This window comes from Artemia franciscana, unplaced genomic scaffold (assembly GCF_032884065.1).
Source record: "Artemia franciscana unplaced genomic scaffold, ASM3288406v1 PGA_scaffold_75, whole genome shotgun sequence".
Lineage (NCBI taxonomy): Eukaryota > Metazoa > Arthropoda > Branchiopoda > Anostraca > Artemiidae > Artemia > Artemia franciscana.
The window spans coordinates 615,062-635,301 of NW_027062711.1; the positions used below are offsets into that span (position 1 = coordinate 615,062).

Sequence of the window (20,240 nt, forward strand, 5' to 3'; positions counted from 1 at the left end):
GGCAAATGCCTCATCAACCCTGTCCTTTTCTGAACGGCTTGATCGAGTCAAAAAAATTGAAGACTTTTCTCCCTCTCCCTTCTTTCAGTGAAAATTAAATATGATTGTTTGGACTAGTTAAGCGGAAGCTTGCAGAAGCATATATATCTAAACAAATTAGGAATATTCAGGAATTCAATTTTCGGTACCAAAAAAAAAAAAAAGTAAAAACGTGGGTTAACAACAGAGGCGTTAGTTTATTTCAGGTAAATAATATAACGAATATAATCATTTTGTAATTTTTCAAATTCAATTTTTATAAAATAAAATAGAGGCGCAGTTAATAAATTAAAATAACTGATAAAAGAAAATTAAATAAAAATATTTGAATAGTTAAAATAATTAAATTAAATAAAAATAATTTAAATAATAAGTTGAAAGATAATAACAAATTAAGCTATTAATTGATTAATAAGTTGAAAATAATTATGTTAATGAATAAGGACTATGTTAAAATTTGGTCTATAAGTGTTTTAGGAGACAGAAGGGGGAGGGAGGGGTCCTGGTCTAGATTCTGCCCTGAGTGCAAGAGAGGCTAGAACTGCCACTGGTTAACAATCTTGGAAATATATTGCACCAAATAACCTAAGGAGCTATAGCTTTCTTTTGAAGGTGTGGACGAAGAGTGTTGTCAAGTGTTGTCAAGGTTGTCAATAACCTAAGAAGCTATAGCTTTCTTTTGAAGGTGTGGACAAAAAGTGTTGACAAAAGTAACAAATTAGTTGCCAGCTAATTGTTAACGAATTCTCAACTAATTAACAACGGATTCTCAACTAATGATTCAACGAATTGTCAAACAACTCGTTGGTTTTGCTTTTTTTTCAAGGTTTTTAGCAGGGCAGTATTTTAGCACGGTTTTTAGCGTGTTTATTTTAGCACGGTTTTAGCATGACATAGGCCTAGTATCTCCATAGTAACTTTTGTATTTTGGAACAATAAAAAGAAAGAAAAAGAAATCATTGAAAAATATTTGTAATAATTAGACCTAATATTCAATTTCTTTTTTTTGTGCGGGGGGGGGGGGGGAATCTTGGGATATTTTTAATTTGACTGTCTTCCTACTTTTATTGTAATATTTCGATTTTTTTTATCATTTTTATTTACTTTTTGTGTCTTAGAAAGTACACTTTAACTCTAGATTAATTCTGTGACTAATTATAAATTTTTCACATAAATGTGAAAAAAAATTATATCTTCCACCATAAAATTTTTTTAATCAAAGATAAATCCAAAAATAAAAACTGAAACAAAGTATTTATCTGAAACAACAGATAACAAAGTAGTTATTTGTGCAAAAGGATCTTGTCTCTCTGCCAGATATTTCTATATTTAGTATATTATGTATATATCATTGAAAAATAAATGAACATGAACCTATATTAAAAGGAATACAATTTTATATTCACTTGGAACATTTTTTTTTCTCTCTGTAAAATTAAACCATGATTGATATTGTAATATTATAAGAATATTGTATATATAACACAGCTTGGGGATAACGGATCAAGGGGAATAATAATTGCAGAAAATAGGTAATGGGGGAATCATTATCTTCCCTTCCCTCCAAATCCTGTATATGTTCATGCATATTTTGTTATTAGTATTTTCTGTGTTTTTTATGGCTTTAGTTTAAGTAACTAATTTAATTTTGGTAACCATATCTTTAAATAAACACTCATCCTTCCTCCTCACCGGCACTCTATTCAACCTACTTCTTCCGAAAAGAACGCAAAGTTTTCTTTTTACGCACAATAATACTTTACTAATACCGAAATTTAGATAGCGATAATTGAATTTTTTGTACAACGTTTTATCCAGTCAAAAGATTTCATGAAAAATCAGATTGGCTCAAATTAGCCTCAAATCCTGGTATTATTTAAATCTCATTTCTTGTAGGCTATTTGCAACGCGCCAGTCATTGTAGTTTTTGGTAGTGCCGATAGATTTTTCATTGATGACATCTACGGTAGGTTAATTGAAAATTAAACGGGATTTTGTACACAACGTTATGAATTAATAATTATACATTAATATAATTATATATGATATAATTTAACATAATTATTTAATACTGTGGGTCAGTTCTTGTTTATTTAAAGTTAATGTCGTTTAGAATTTTTTATACACGGAACTTTCCTCCGTTTATCTACTGGACATAAGATTTGTCAATCCGGATCTGATATTGTTTTTATCACTACCTCCCCCCCCCCGTTCGGAATTTGTGTGTGTGTCCATGTGTATAGCATAATTTGGTTGCTTCTATGGTTTATCTTTAATTATGTTGCTATTTCATTATTTTCATAGTCGTATATACTTTCATCTATTTATTTTCTAAATTTTATTGGACTCTACGTCAAAATACGCTCGTTTAAAATTAAAGCATATTTTCATCTGGTAGTTTCTGGTTTACCTTGCCATACCAGGGTGGCCATATGGATTGCATTTGCGCTATTTCGGTGCCTTTTGATACGCTTGCGCATTGAGTTTTTCTAATTGGTACATTTTTTTGGGAGGGGGGAGGAATCGTTTATTCGGCTTATTTTCACCACAAAAATGGAGCTTTCCGCGCATGTTTACTCTTATGGTGGCGATCCTTTAAACCAAACATCTGGCAACACTGTACCTTACTGTATTATCTTTTAATTCGATTTTTCAGTGTCAACTGAGCTTTCCTCTGGTCATCTACTATGCATAGGATTGTTTAGTCCGGATCCTTTATTAACTTGGTTAGCTGCAACTGCCTTTTCTCATGTAGTCCAAGAAGATTTTGAGCCGGATCCCGAGGAGAACTTGAACAAGATTTCGTTGAAAGAAAAATTACTGCAGGTGAAGCTAATGGAAACTGAATCTAATGTGCCAGTAACGTTGCTACAGCAGTGTGTATCCAACCTTAATGAGGTACTGGTAGTATTTTTATTATAGTATACTTTAATGTGGCAGCTTAATATATAGGTACTCATAAGATGCTTTAATGGATATATCCAACCTTAATGAGGCACTTGTAGTATCCTTGTTATAGTAAAGAAAAATAAGGCGATAAAATGGAAAAGTTAAAAATCAAATAAAAAAAAATGTAATTGAGTTATTTAGATCAGGTTGGATTTTATTAATACAACGGAGCACAAAACATTCATCATCGAACATCACATACCCGACAGTATCCTTATTATAGTAAAGAAAAATAAGGCGATAAAATGGAAAAGTGTAAAATCAAATAAAAAAACAAAAACAAATATGCAATTGAATTATTTAGATCAGGTCAGATTTTATTAATACAACGGAGCATAAAACATTCATCATCGAACGTCACATACCCCTGCAAGACAGTATCCTTATTATAGTAAAAAAAACAAGGCGATAAAATGGAAAAGTTGACAATAAAAATTAAATTGAAAAAACAAAGAAATATGCAATTGAGTTATTTAGATCAGGTTAGATTTTATTAATGCAACGAAGCACAAAACAATCATCATCAAATATCAAATACTCCCGCAAGACTTACTTGGCAATGCAATGAGAGAGAACAGAAATAGAAAATGAACAAAAGAAAAAAAGGATTTAAAGAATTTTGAGCTTAATTGTATATATATTTTTTACTATTACGTTGCTTGCTGAATATTTGTTGCATTGAAACGGTTTAAATATAATTTTTCCAAATCAATTTTTCCAACTTGTATATAGCCTAAACAGATACAAATGCATGTATATATATATATATATATATATATATATATATATATATATATATATATATATATATATATATATATATATATATATATATATATATATATATATATATATGTAATATGTAAATCTGTGTGTGTGTGTTATAATAGCTCAGTTCTGTTCAGTTTATTAACATCAAAATAAATGGACAACAATAACTCTCTACCCCTACAATGCTCTATGGCCCCTTACATAGGGGTTAAAACAAAAATAAGTACCAAATAAAGAGTCTCTTCTTAATAAAAAACAAAACAAGAAATCCAATTAAATAATTTTGTGTTATTCAAATCCAATCCAAAATTCAAAAAATTAAAAAAAAACTCGAAATTCAAAACCAAGTCCACACCATCTCCCACCATCACTAAATCACAACAATTAAAAGTTTAATGTTCATAACAATATACATCTTTGTATATAAAATAAAATGTTTTCATAATAAAAATCCTTCGGGTATACCAAAGGAGAGGGTATACTAAAGGTCCTTTTTGTCAACCCTTCCAATAATGAGCCATCCAAATGGATCATTTTGTTGAACTTAGTCCTAAGCAATTTTCGAGAGCATGGATTCCAACGGGAAAGTAAAGCTATCCTAGACTTAGGTGATCCTGATGACTTGAGTGTCCTTGATGAAAAATGTTAATGAAACTAATGATTTATGGTGGTTTTGAGAGTTCAGGGTACAAGAATGATTTTGAAAATTAATGTCAAGAAGACTAAACCGGTAAGACTGGGAGTAAATGAGGTGAATCGGTGATGTTGGGTAACAATAGATTTATCAGTTTAATCGATCTAGCTTTACTTACGTAGGTAGTATTATTAGTAAAGATTTTGGATGCAATGAAGATGTTAAAAGTAGAATAGCCATAGCCCAGGGGGTTTTTCAACAGTTGAAAATTGTTTAAAAGAATAGGAAGATAAGTCTACAAAGCGAAATTAGAAAATTGGAAGCTATAGTGATGACAGTGGTCAGGTATGGTTCTGAAGCATGGGCGCTCCGAAAGACAGAGGAGTATTTTTTCGATATTTTCTGTTTTCCAGAGAAATTGTTAACAGATTCTTTTGGGTGCCCGTCTGAATGACCATACTTCAAAGAGTAAGTTGTACGAAAAATGTGGTTCTATTCAGCTTTCTAGGGTCATAATGAAAGAAAGGTTTAGGTGGCTAGGAAACTTTCTGTTGATTGAGAATGACAGATTGCCAAGGGTGGTCCTTTTTGGTCAACCATCTAGGGCCAAAAGAAAAGGATGTCACCCCAGAACTGGGTGGAAAGAGGTTATAAGGAAAGATATAGGGGTAATTGCAACTTTTTGGGAGAGTGTAAAGAGGGATGCTTTAAGTAGATTTTAATGGAAGAGGAGCGTGCGTAGCTTTGTTGGCTCCAGGTGGTTTGTTGCTGCTGTGAGTTGTTTCCAGTAGTAGCTGATTTTTTCCTAAAGAGATTAATTAATACCCAAAGTGGCTAAACTTGTTTCAGTTATCGAATATTCGGCAATTCTTTTAGAAGCAGATTTGTTATAAGAAATTATCCTAATTCAATGCGTGCATAATTTTTGCGGGCATCAAGCCATGGCTAATTGAAAAAAGCCAAGACATATAGCCCAAGTGAGTGAGAGACAAATATGGCATAAGCCCTTTTCAGGATTGTTCAAAAATTATGTCATTTGACTTTTTGATAGATAAGTCTATCATCCATCCGTCCGTACGTCATTCCTAGGACAGAACTAAGTTAGATAGTCATAGAACTAAGGGAATGAAATTTTGCTAATGTCATAATTTAACTAGTCATTATTCTGCGAATCAGTTAAAACCAAGCTAGCGTCTAATATAAATCCAGCCAAAATTGAAGTTCAATTTATTTGAACTTATTTAAGGCCGAGTCAATCAGAATTTTTCATAGATTTTTTGGATGTCCAATACCTGATTTTTATCCAGATATAGAAAAACCTATAAACAAAAAACAAATAATAAATGGAAAAGGGGAATAAAAGAGAAGTACAATCTTGGCAGGAGCTACTGAAATTCGTTAAAGCTAGATTACATTAGTATGACAAGAGACACAAGGAGTATATGATATCTGATCTGGACCGTATCCAGGGTTTTGTTCGGTGGAGGGGGTAAGTTTTGGGGGCGGGGGGCTACACAAAAATACTGAAAAATTGCACCAAAAATCTGTTCATATACATTTTTGTAAAGTTTTTACGAGTTGGACAAACATTTCTAGAGGGGGATTATAACTCCTTAACCCCCCCCCCCCCCCGCCTCCCTGGGTTCGGTCTTGAATCTGAGGTAAAGTCAAAAATATCGGATAATTGTGGCATTAGTTAATTTCAATGTTTAGATTATCCATTACAAACGGTAAAATTTGACTGCCAGCGTTGGTTTCGGAACGAGCTAAATTGCGGTATTAGTAAAATCTCATTGTAAACTGGGCTTTATTACTTTTCACCTAAATTAACGGCCAAGAAAATTAAGTTAATTCTATCTCGTTAGCTGGATTGTAGAATTTTCGGAAAGGAGAATAAAATAAAAGATGAAAATTGTCTTCTATATTTTGTTTAATTAAATGTTTTGAAGAATAGGAATAGGAACATTATAACGTGGACGTTAATCAAAGAATAGCAATAATCATATGTCCTTCTACACTGTTGACTAAATATTTGCTGTGGCAATTCAAAAGGAGTTGTTTTCATTTTGAGTTTTTTTTTTCATTTTGCATTTCATTTTGAGTTGAATACATTTCGCTTTTCTTCATTTTGAAGAATACATGTATAGAAAACATTTTCAGAATACATACATTTACAGAAGATTGCATTTACAGAATGCAGAAAAAAACATTTCGCTTTTTTTTTTCATTTGTCGTTTGATAGCTCAATTAGTCTCATTTGTTTTCTCATTCTCGAGATTTCTAACAATCAAGGGGGTGTAGCCGAAAGAGGGGGGTGACCAAGTCCGACTTAATGTCATAAACATATCTCAGAAATGGTATAATTTGTTCGTAATGAGCTAATCATATGAAGCGAAATAAATCTCTGTGATAGTCTAAAAAGGAAAATGAATCGGGCAATTGTGGGCAAGAGCCATTCAGTGTGGAAATTTACATGGTGGATTTCTTTACTCCCGCCACTAAAAGTTCGTAAAAAAATGGCACTAAAAAAATCGTGTAATTTCAGCCTAAATCCATTCAGTTGGGAAATTTACTAGGTTAATTTCTTGATCGGCACTACTAAAATCTGTTCTACAGAGTTTTTTTTTTGAAAATTAATCGTAAAGAAAATAAACATTTGTTTTTCTGGTAATGCATATGCGTATTCTGGGAGATTTCGGAAAGGCTCTGTTTCTTTGAGGGAATCCTGAAAAATTGGAGGGTGAGTAACAGAAGCGCTGTTTAAGAGCAGTGTCAAGGTTTTTATCCCCCCCCCCCTGAAAAATACCCCCAGTTAATTTCCTCTAGATAATTCCGGATGTTAATTAGAAGGGAAATTGAAAGTTTCACTCACCTATTTAAGTCAGAGGCAATTCTATAGCGTTTCCTATAATAAAGAGCCATAAGGGTTCAATGTATCAATATTAAAAAAAAAAAAAAACCCTTGAAGTAAATAGTCTTTTGTAGCGTAATCCCTAATATTTTTTTTAAGTGCGACTACGTTTTATTTAAATTATATTAAAAAAAAAAAATGCATGCCCCTTAAAGGTACGTCAAATGGAAAAACTAGGGTTCTGATGTACACCTAGTGGATGATGCCCAATACTTTTTTAAAATGTACATTTCTTAAATTTGAGTAAATACAATTAATAAAAATCAAGCAGAGGACGCCGGCTTACTCATGTCCAGTACATTCTTTTTGTCCCAAAAAGGGTTTTTTTTTGTGTGTGTGTTTTATTTGCAAGTTCATAGCAGTTTCCTTCCATGCCACCAGCAAAGGTGTTCTGTTACAAAACACAAATTTCATGGCCGAGTGTAAAAACGAACAAATGTGTTTTAAGTCTTTATTGATTTTTCAACAAGCATTTATTTGTGCAAGAAAAGTATTTGAAGCATCAAAGATACCGCAAAATATACAAAAAAAAATTAGTTCTAACTATCTCTGTGAAAGAAATAAAAGTTGAAAAACATGGTGAAAAAAAAGAAACCTTAAGGTGTATTACCTATTGCTACTACTACTACTACTACTAATACTAACAAATCAAGGTGGTTTCTAAGCCGCTTGAGGCCAACACAACTACTCACACTCCTCTATCCCAGACTATTGAAAGCCTCACTCTTTACATCGTCCCAAGAATTTCCTATTTTCTTTAAATCTTTCCTTACGACATCTTTGGATCACTCGGGGCCGACATGCTTCTTGTTTGGGCCTAGATGGTTGGCTCTTTGATCGATCCCAAGATCGACAAAGACGATCTCTCATCCGCTTCCTTCATATCCAGAACGTCTTCTCTTTCAACCTTTTTCTCATTATAGCCCTGGAAAGCGGGATGTTTTTCATACAACTTACTATTTGAGATACGGTCAGTCAGTCGGGTATCCAAAACAATCCGTAGGCAATTTCTCTGGAAACCATCTAGCAAATCCTTCTGTGGCTTTGGTAGCGCCCATGCTTCAGAACTACCTGGCCACTGTCATCACTGTATATTCCAATATTCTAATCTTGGTTCGCACACTTATCTTACTATTATTCCACTCTTTTCACCTGTGAAAAGAATCCTTGGCCTTGTTTATTCTACTTTTATTACCTTCACTGCACCCACCGTCTTTACTAATAATACTACCTTTGCTGGTGAATATGTCAACTTGATCCATCTTTTCGCTACCCCACGTCACCTCTTCACCTTCCTTAATCCTAGTCTTAGCGACTAGGCTTCTTAACATTAATTTCAAACTAGTTAAGTGTTTTAACTATCAAATAAGATATAAAAAATGAACAGAAAAAGTGTTAAACATTTTCAACTGTCGATTAAATTTCTTCGTTTTCGGGAGTAATCAAAAGTATCTGAAAATATGACATATAACACCTTCTGAAACACCAAAGCTATACTAATTTCTCAGATAGTTGGAAATTAACGCCATATTCATCAAGAGTTTAAATTATACACTGTTGGAACTCTGGCAAAAATAGAAATACCAGAAACACCTTTTGAACCGCCAAAGCTATATTTATTTCTCGGATAGTTGGAAATTAACACCGTATTCATCAAGAATTTAAATTATACACTGGCGGAACTCTGGCAAAAATAGAAGCACCAGAAACACCTTTTGAAACACCAAAGCTATACTAATTTCTCGGATAGTTGGAAATTAACACGATATTCATCAAGAGTTTAAATTATACACCGGCAGAACTCTGGCAAAAATAGAAATACCAGAAACACCTTTTGAAAACACCTTTTGAAACACCAAAGCCATACTAATTTCTCGGATAGTTGGAAATTAACACCGTATTCATCAAGAGTTTAAATTATACACTGGCGGAACTCTGGCAAAAATAGAAACACCAGAAACACCTTTTGAAACACCAAAGCCTTACTAATTTTTCGGATAGTTGGAAATTAAAACCGTATTCATCAAGAGTTTAAATTATACACTGGCGGAACTCTGGCAAAAATAGAAACACCAGAAACACCTTTTGAAACACCAAAGCTATACTAATTTCTCGGATAGTTGGAAATTAACACGGTATTCATCAAGAGTTTAAATTATACACTGGCAGAACTCTGGCAAAAATAAAAACACCAGAAACACCTTTCGAAAACCAAAGCCATACTAATTTCTCGGATAGTTGGAAATTAACACCGTATTCATCAAGAGTTTAAATTATACACAGGCGGAACTCTGGCAAAAATAGAAACATCAGAAACACCTTTTGAAACACCAAAGCTATACTAATTTCTCAGATAGTTGGAAATTAACACCTTATTCATCAACAGCTTAAATTATACACTGGCAGAACTCTGGCAAAAATAGTTTATTACCCCATAACAGTCTCATAATTTTTGCTATAATTCCTATTCTTTGTCTGGCGGCCCTTAAACTGCTTGTGTTTTGCGTCTCTTTTTATGGCACTTGGTATTAACCAAGTGACATATAGCAGTCGCCAATTCTGTCGGTCTGTCTGTCGGTCCCGGTTTTGCTACTTTAGGCACTTCCAGGTAAGCTAGGACGATGAAATTTGGCAAGCGTATCAGGGACCGGACCAGATTAAATTAGAAATAGTCGTTTTCCCGATTTGACCATCTGGGGGGGAGTAGGGGCCGGTTAATTCGGAAAAATAGAAAAAATGAAGTATTTTTAACTTATGAGCGGGTGATTGGATCTTAATGAAATTTGATGTTTGGAATGATATTGTGTCTCAGAGCTCTTATTTTAAATCCCGACTGGGTCTGATGACATTGGGGGAGTTGGAGGGGGGAACCTAAAATCTTGGAAAACACTTAGAGTAGAGGGATCGGGATGAAACTTGATGGGGAAAATAAGCGCAAGTCCCAGATACATGATTGACATAATCGGAACTTATTTGTTCTCTTTGGGGTAGTTGGGGGGGGAGTAAGTCTTAAAAATTAGAAAAATGAGGTATTTTCAACTTACGAACGGGTGATCGGATCTCAATGAAATTTGATGTTTAGAAGGATATCGTGTCTTAGAGCTCTTATTTTAAATCCCGACCAGATCTGGTGATGGGGGCGGGGAGTTGGGAGGGGGAACCTAAAACTTGGAAAACACTTAGAGTGGAGGGATCGGGATGAAACATGGTGGGAAAAATGAACACAAGTCCTAGATAGATGATTGACATAAACGGAACAGATCCGCTCTCTTTTGGGTAGTTGGGGGGGGGGGGGGTAATTCTGAAAAATTAGAAAAAATGAGGTATTTTTAACTTACGAACGGGTGGTTGGATCTCCATGAAATTTGATTTTTAGAAGGATATCGTGGCTCAAAGCTCTTATTTTAAATCCTGACCGGATCTGGTGACATTGGGGGAAGTTTGGGGTGGGGAGACCTAAAATGATGGGAAACGCTTAGATTGGAAGGATTGGGATGAAACTTGGTTGGAAAAATAAGCAAAAGTCTTGCATACGTAATTTACATAATTGGAACGGATCCGCTCAATTGCGGGGGGGGGGGGGGTAATTCTGAAAAATAAGAAAAATAACGTATTTTTAACTTACGAAGGAGTGATCGGATCTTCATGAAACTTCATATTTAGAAGGACCTCGTAACTCTGATATCTTATTTTAAATCTCAACCGGATCAAACGTAATTGGGGGGGGGGCAGTTGGGGGGACCGGAAATCTTAGAAAATACTTAAAGCGGTGAGATCAGGATGAAACTGGATTGGGAAGAATAGAAACCTGTCTAAGATACGTGACTGACATAACTGGACCGGATTTGCTCTCTTTGGTGGAATTGGGAGGGGGGAGGTAATTTTGAAAATTGAGGTATTTGTAACTTACGAAAGGGTGACCAGATCTTAATGAAATTTGATATTTAGAAGGATCTTGTGCTATAAAGTTTAACTTTAGGTTCTGACCTTCTCACAAGTGCCAAATGAGCTCTTGGCTCTTGGCTCTTCCGACCTCGTACCATATGAGCTCTCGGCTCTTCCGACCTCGTCCAAATGAGCTCTTGGCTCTTGGCTCTTCCGACCTCGTACCATATGAGCTCTCGGCTCTTCCGACCTCGTCAAAAGTGCCATATGAGCTCTTAGCTCTTGTTCTATATTATATTTCTATATTACATCATCTCCCTGAATTATCTTTCCTTATTATTTTTTCTTTATTTTTATTATTTTTTCTTTCTTTATCTTTATATTTTTATCTTTATTATCTTTTTATGTTATTTTCTATATTGTATATTTTTATATAATCTTTTTCCATATTATCTGTATCTGTTCAAGGAATAAATCTAGGGTTTGAATATTGTATAATGGCCGTTCGGCTGTTAATATGCATATCTACCCATCTATCTATCCATCGGCTATATGGTTAAAATGTCAAGGACAGTGAAAATGAAATCTAATTATTTGAATTGGTCACGTGACTTACAAAACCTTCTATATCTTTAAAAGAAGGAAAAAATTGAGACATTAATTTTTAACGAAAAAAAAACATTCTGTGTACAGTTATAGCCGGTTCAGACGCATGGGGAATTGCTCTGAAAGAGATGGCAACCATGGGGAAACCAATAGCACTTATCGGTTTTTGGGTTAGGAGTTTTTTTTTTATAGTTTCCCTGTGGTATTTTCGTTTGTCGTCAAGCAAAAATGAGCAAGTATTTTTGAAAGTGAAAAGCATGTCAACTGTTGAGCAGGTGAAAGTTGGAGATTTTGTGATTCTTATCCAGGACCATCAGTTTTTATCCAACCCAAGTAATACTTTTATAAAACTAACACAAAAGAGGAAGATACTTGGAAGACACTTGGCCTGTAAAATTGCATATTATTGGTGCTTTTTAGAAAAACTTTGCACCTATCATTTGAACATTTTCCCGTCGTTTTCATCGGTTTTCCTATGCGTCTGAACGGACCATTAGAGAGTTTTTCCTTTTTGGCAGGTGCTAAGTTTTAAAAAAGGAAATATGGGTTAAAAACCAGCCAAAAAATAAAGATTTGAAGAAGTATTCCACCAAGCAGAAGATGGAGCTTTTCATTGAAGGGGTACTTGTATTTGAATATCCACAGATTTTAAACGTTTGAAATTTCTACGAATATAAAGGCATGGTCGAATTTAACTAATTTATAATGTTGCAGAAATGACGAAATAGTAGTAGTAGTAGTCGTAGTAGTAGAACAATTTTATTAGAAATAAACATTTCTTAATCAATAGCACAACATAATCGAAGCTTGCGAGGCTGTGCTAAATTCAATGAAAATAAAGAGAGAATATGGAGAATGAGACCATATAACGAAATCAACAACAACAACAAAAAACAAAAACATAAACAATACATTACCTTGCGTGACCCTAAGACAACAAAAACAACAACGAAAGAATACAAAAATGTTACATATGATTAACCTATGGAAAATTCATGTTAGTTAATCTGTTTCGAAAGTATACCTACCGAGCAACCCCACACGTAAATCAGACTTAAACTGGCCAAAGCAGCCCATTTCCTTGATATCTATACTATATTCCAAAGTTTTGACCCTTTTAACTCTGTCCTTAAAAACCCCATAACTCTAAAACAATAAAAAAAAAAAACTTTAAAAATCCTTTTTCAGCTGTAAATAGGCCCAGAATGGGTCGGTGGGGGTATGTTTAATTTCTTGTGCCTTTGATGCTTTAATCAGCCTTTTCTCTTTTTTTTTAGAGGAAACAGATTCATGCCAGAATAGGAATTCTAATGTTCTTGTCACGGTGGCTTTCTGGTTGTCCAAGATCAGTGTCGGATTTTTTGAACATAGATGGTGCCATGGAATTTTTAACATCTCAAATTAGTTCATCGGAAGCAGATGAAACTGAAGGTCTTCTCCAAGGAACATGCGCTTTCTTACTAGGGATCTGTTTATTGTATACAGACGGCTCTAAACCCGGATGTGATAAGGTAATAAACATTTTACATAAAGTTTTTAATAGAGTCCTACAACCAAGGCTTTATCCAGGCTAGTGGGGGTTACCCGGTTTGAACCCCCATCCCAGTCTGAATTTTGTCCGAACCCCAAAAAGTGACAAAAATACATGTAAATAAATATTATTGTGTTATGTTTTTTCTCGGTAACCCCTCAACACAAATAATCCCCCCGTCCTGAGCAAAAATTCTGGATACGGCTTTCCCTGCAACGATTATACCTTTCGGTAATTCCGAATTACGCTTGATAATAGCTGATAAGGCTAGACTTATCTATATCAGCTTTTAAACGGACTATTTTCTTTACCAATCAGGTTCGGGCTTGGTCCGTAGACATGACTAAGTTCTGGTCTGAGGGTTGTACAGCAGAGTGGAAAGACTTTGAAGAACTTGTATGGATAGTAGATCCTCTATTTCACAACAAAAAGACTATAACATATAAAAATATGTACAAAAATATACAAAAATATAAACATATATACATAAATATATAAAAAATAAAAAAATACAAAATATAAAAATAATAAAATATAAATATAAAAAATACAAAAAAATAAATACAAAATATAAAAAATAAAAAAATAAAATATAAAAATATAAAAATAATAAAAAAAAATATATACAAAAATATAAACAAAAAGTAGCAGCCAAAATTTAGCCCAATCTTAATATGATTTTGTCTTAAATTACATAAGCCTTAACCCATTACACCCTAAACCTTAAGTACTGTGAGAACCCGTATTTATTTACTCAAGTTGCAAAATTGTTAGTGAGAAGCCAACAATTTAACCACTAAGTTGAAAATAATTGCTCTTTCACGAAGGATATAAACTGGTGAAAGGATGAAAAAATGATAAAGGGCGATGAAAGAATGAAAAAAAGGAAAAATATGAAGAAGGGCGTGACTTTAGAACGCGAAAATAAGTTTTCTAGTAAACTTTAACGGAATAGGAAGGGTCAAACTTATGGCCCTGGATTGAGCATTGTGAAAGCTTCTAATTAAATGTAACATATGGAACTAAAAAAAAAAAAATGAGCACATGGAATTTCGGGTCGTTTGCATGAGGTTCATGGAAGTTTTCTAAGCAATCGTACTCTGTGTAGTATTCGGAGGTTGTATCATATGTAGCACAATAGCGCTGCCTAAGTAAAGAACGATGTTGGCACAATGTATTATTTATTTTTTTTCTTTGTTTTAGACCAGGGTTTGTTTTAGTATCGAAAGAGCTGTCGTATAAATTTCAAAAAGGGCTAAATCGATTAGAAATTGAGAGGACTGGTTCTCTTTTTATTAGTCGAAAGTGATTGGAGGGCAAAAAGCCCCCTACCCCCCTACCTATCACTACCTCAAACACAATTAAAGTTTTGAGAGAGGGCTTTTGTTCAACGTACTTGAAAGGTCTGGAAATTAGGTCTTTGAGGATAACAAATCTCCCTAGCCTTCAAGCCAATGGTTGTAAGTTATGCCCTGTGGGCGTAATAAGTTTTTCATAGAAAATGTGTTCATATAAACTTCTTAGGGTGATCATTGGATTGTTAATCAGAAGTTCTAGGCCTCTCTTTAAGAAGCAAAGTGATCGATACACGTCGTATTATCCTGAAATTAATCTAACAGAAATCTATATGTATAAAAATAAGTTGTCTGTGTGTCTGTGTGTGGAGTGACGTCATGTTTGTGTTTTGACTGACGTCATGTTTGTCGACTGACGAAATTACAGACCGGGACATCGGGACACAAATGACGACCGGGACACCGGGACATTGGGAATATAAATGACGATCGGGACACTCAAAGAGAAAGCGACCGGGACACAAGGAATGTTCGATTAGCAATCACCATCAACAAAGCACCGGGACACAAATGACGACCGGGACACAGGGAATATAAATGACCACCAGGACACTAAATGAGAAATTACAGACCGGGACACCGGAACACAAATGACGACCGGGACAAAAATGACGACCAGGACACCGGGACACAGGGAATATAAATGACGACCGCGACACTCAAAGAGAAATTACAGACGGGGACACTGGGACACAAATGACGACCGGGACACAAATATGTATATATATCGATCTATATTCACAGGTGGGACACAGGGACACAACTACAATGGCGCGTAACTAATAAGGCGCGTAACGACTTACGCGCGCTGCGGTGCTTGGGGGGGCAAAGCGCCCCCACCAACTAGGTGTTGGGGTGGCGCGAAGCGCCACCCCAACAGCTAGTCTATCTATATGTATAAAAATAAGTTGTCTGTGTGTCTGTCGAGTGACGTCATGTTTGTGTGTCGACTGACGTCATGTTTGTCGACTAACGAAATTTCAGACCGGGACACAAATGCCGACCGGGACACGGGGACATCTATATATCTATCTTCTATCTATATGTATAAAAATAAGTTGTCTGTGTGTGTGTGTGTGTCGAGTGACGTCATGTTTGTGTGTCGACTGACGTCATGTTTGTTGGTTGACGAAATTACAACCGGGACATCGGGACACAAATGAAGACCGGGACACCGGGGCATAAGGAATATAAATGACATCCGGGACACTCAAAGAGAAAGCGACCGAGACACAAGGAATGTTCGATTAGCAATCACCATCAACAAAGCACCGGGACACAAATGACGACCGGGACACAGGGAATATAAATGACGACCAGCACACTCAAAGAGATATTACAGACCGGGACACCGGAACACAAATGACGACCGGGACAAAAATGACGACCGGGACACCGGGACACAGGGAATATAAATGACGACCGCGACACTCAAAGAGAAATCACAGACTGGGACACTGGGACACAAATGACGACCGGGAAACAACAACAACGGGGACGCCGGGGGGCACAGGGGGATATATAAATGACGACAGGGACACAGGGAATGTTCGATTAGCAATCACCATCAACAAAGCTCAAGGGCAATCATTAGAATAGTTAGGTATAGATCTGAATACAGATCGTTATATATATATATATATATATATATATATATATATATATATATATATATATATATATATTCACAGGTGGGACACAGGGACACAACTACAATGGCGCGTAACTAATGTAGCGCGTAACGACTTGCGCGCGCGGGGGGGCTTGGGGGGACGCGAAGCGTCCCCCACCAACTAAGTGTTGGGGTGGCGCGAAGCGCCTCCCCAACAGCTAGTCTATCTATATATATAAAAATAAGTTGTCTGTGTGTCTGTCGAGTGACGTCATGTTTGTTTGTTGACTGACGTCATGTTTATCGACTGACGAAATTACAGACCGGGACATCGGGACACAAATGACGACCAGGACACCGGGACATCTATCTATATAAAAATAAGTTGTCTGTGTGTGTCGAGTGACGTCATGTTTGTGTGTCGACTGACGTCATCTTTGTCGACTGACGAAATTAAAGACCGGGACATCGGGACACAAATGACGACCGGGACACCGGGACATAGGGAATATAAATGACGACCGGGACACTCAAAGAGAAAGCGACCGGGACACAAGGAATCTTCGATTAGCAATCACCATCAACAAAGCACCGGGACACAAATGACGACCGGGACACAGGGAGTATAAATGACGACCAGGACACACAAATAACGACCGGGACACAGGGAAACAACAACAACGGGGACGCCGGGGGGCACGGGGGGATATATAAATGACGACGGGGACACAGGGAATGTTCGAATTGCAATCACCATCAACAAAGCTCAAGGGCAATCATTAGAATAATGAGGTATAGATCTGAATACAGATTGTTTTACCCATGGAAAATTATATGTTGCATGTTCAAGAGTCGGTAAACCTGACAATCTATTTATATGCACAGACAATGGGACAGCCAAGAATGTTGTATATTCGCAAGTTTTACGTAGTTAAAAAATACACACACACACACACATATATATATATATATATATATATATATATATATATATATATATATATATATATATATATATATATATATATATTTCTATATTTACAGGTGGGACACAGGGACACAATCTATCTATATAAAAATAAGTTGTCTGTGTGTGTGTGTGTGTGTGTCTGTTTGTGTCGAGTGACGTCATGTTTGTGTGTCGACTGACGTCATGTTTGTCGACTGACGAAATTAAAGACCGGGACATCGGAACACAAGTGACGACCGGGACACCGGGACATAGGGAATATAAATGACGACCGGGACACTCAAAGAGAAAGCGACCGGGACACAAGCATTATGTTCTGGCCTTTGGAAGGCATAGGGGGTTCTGAGCCCTACTCATGTTAATTTCTGCTCGTTTTGAGTTTGAATCGGTTATTTATTGTAATTTCAGTTCGTTTTGGGTTTCATTTATTTTATCGATGCTGATTTGTGGTATTTTTACGCTTGGTAGATTATTTGAATTTATTTCTGCTCATTTTGGGTTTAATAGAGTTTTTTACTTTTCTTTGAAAAACTTATTTTGTTGAAAAATTTTTTCCAACTAATCTAGCATAGGATTGAATTCCTCGGGATAGTACCCTCAGACTCGCATTTTTCCCGGCCTATACAGCGACATAAGGTTTAGTCTCCAAAACACTCTACGTCGTTTTGATAACGATACTGTGGTCTATGCAGCTAACCATAACTATGATGACCTATGAACTATGATTCACTTTTAAGAACTTCCTACCCTTTTATCAGATCCCCGCGAGACTGAGAAGATAGTAATCACCCAACGACGGCCTTGCGTAGACATACCGAATTCATCTTCAAGGTTGAAGCTATCGAGAGAGTTTACAAACTTTATCCTTTAGGGACACGTTAATTCTCAGACCTCTCTTGGGGTGCACAGTTTGATCAGGTCTGATTATCCTGCGTGAGAAACCAGTTGTAATAACAAAGAACCTTTTGTCATCTAGCTTGATCATCCTTCTTCAAAAATCATGCACTAGGCCTATCGGCGAATATGAATGCCTACCTTTTTTACTTGAGCTCCTAAAACCATACTGGCAACACTGATGAGGATCTAAAAATGGTCACAAGGGTGTGTTGTAACACCAATCAGCCACCATTACCTTCTCTAAGTGTGAGATCCAATGTGCGTTAACGGCTATTTTCTATAAATATGTCCACGAGCTGTCAGAACTAATATAAACAAACAGAACTAGTTTTTCCGTGAAACTTCTCATTTTATGTTTATTAAAAATAAAAGCTAATCAACAGTTCCATTATAGAAACTCCATGCATGAATCTAAAAAGGAAGAGGTAGGGCGTTTAGAGGTTTTCACCCTTACCTTTCCCCATGTCCGAAGTACAAAATATGACTTTACATTATTTTTTTTCCAAATATTGCATTGTACTTCAAATTAACTCGTCAAAAGCGTAAGCGGCTGGATTATATGCCCAATAATAGTTAGCCAAGTTCAAAGCCTGGGCTCCCCCCTTCTCCTCTTCATCCATGATAAAACTTAAATACGTCAAAACTACCTGGTGTTATTCGAGATTCTTTATAGTGGTTTATTATTCAGTTTTCTTGTCATATCTCGAATTTTATAATAACTGCTGATATCACTATACCACCAACTATTCCCCCTCCAGAAACCTTCTCCTCATTCCCTCTTAGCCTGCTCCTGCCACAAAATTTTAATAAGAGAAAATGGTTCTATCCACCAGGAGACCTGAAGATCGTAAAGCAAATGTGATGACCAATAAGCTATAAACTATATAAATAAATCTATTAAATATATATAAATAGAAAAATGGATAAAAATGTAAATAGATTTAACTGGATATATTGCGATTTAGGAATATAAGTAGCGACGAAGACCATTCTGCCTTTCCATCACAAACACTAAAAACATTAAGAACAATAGGGAATTTCTCAAGACAGTGGGATGAGTACTGTTCCAGTAGTTTTTTTGGCATTCTGATGTATTTTAAAGTATTTAATTTTTGGCTTAAATGTGTTTTTGCCTTTAATGTGTTTTTCTTTTTTTTTATTGTTCCGTCTTTTGTTTTACGGGTTTTCAAATAAATGATAATAAAATACAACTTTCAATTCTTTGGACTGTTTGGATCTACTGAGCTAACGGTGCCGAGAAATTTTCAGGATTTTCATTTGGGGTCTTCCTCAAATCATTTCGAAAACAAAGAAGAGCTATGGTGATTGTCCTAAAACAAACGAATTTTGGTTTCTCCCAAAAATTGATGATTTTTAAAATTTTATTTCATATCACTATAGGTTCTATTACTATATTAGGTCTGTGACTCTCTACTTTGGTTCTACTGCCCTAGCAATGATGCACGGACGGATAATAGATAGACATGGGGAATTAATGCCAGGTTTGCTTCTCACTCAATTGGACTATCTGTCTTGGCTTTTTCTATAATTAGCCATGTCCACAACTATTTCATTCTAATTCAAAATGATAGAAGTGATAGAACCTTTAATTTCAAACATTTAATTTCAAAGTGATAGAACCTTTAATTTTATTTAACTTTCTGGTAATTTTTAATATTCCTGCTATGTTGACAAATCTGAATGAAGGTATTTCAAAATAGCTTTTTACGCTTATTTTTTTAGTAACAAAATCATAAACTAGATCATTTTTGAAGTGAAAGCACGTATGGGTTAAAAGCTTTTTTCTGAACAATGTTTCTATTTAGGCTTCAATGGTTAACTTGATATCTACAAGGATTGGAGCAGACTTTTATCTTGAAAGATTAGCCAGTGTTACAAGACACGAGCTGTTTATAGCAGCCTCGAAACATCCAGAAATTTCTGCCGCTTCTGTTTCTCAGTTCATATTCGATTATGAATTTTGCAAACTCTTTCGAGCTACTGAAGGTAAATTTTTTAAGGGTTTGAGTGAATATTTTAATCAATCATTCAAAATATATAATCAAATATATATTCAAGA

General features: G+C 35.5%; 1 protein-coding gene across 1 annotated transcript in view; it reads left to right on the forward strand.

Annotated features, from left to right (window-relative positions):
* The window catches only part of LOC136042208 (general vesicular transport factor p115-like), a 93,254-nt gene that overhangs the window by 52,874 nt on the left and 20,140 nt on the right, over window positions 1-20,240 (forward strand). Inside the window, exons 9-11 of the mRNA XM_065727143.1 lie at window positions 2,696-2,937; window positions 13,073-13,306; window positions 19,987-20,167. Coding sequence (XP_065583215.1) covers window positions 2,696-2,937; window positions 13,073-13,306; window positions 19,987-20,167 — 657 coding nt within the window. The remainder of the gene's footprint in view (window positions 1-2,695; window positions 2,938-13,072; window positions 13,307-19,986; window positions 20,168-20,240) is intronic.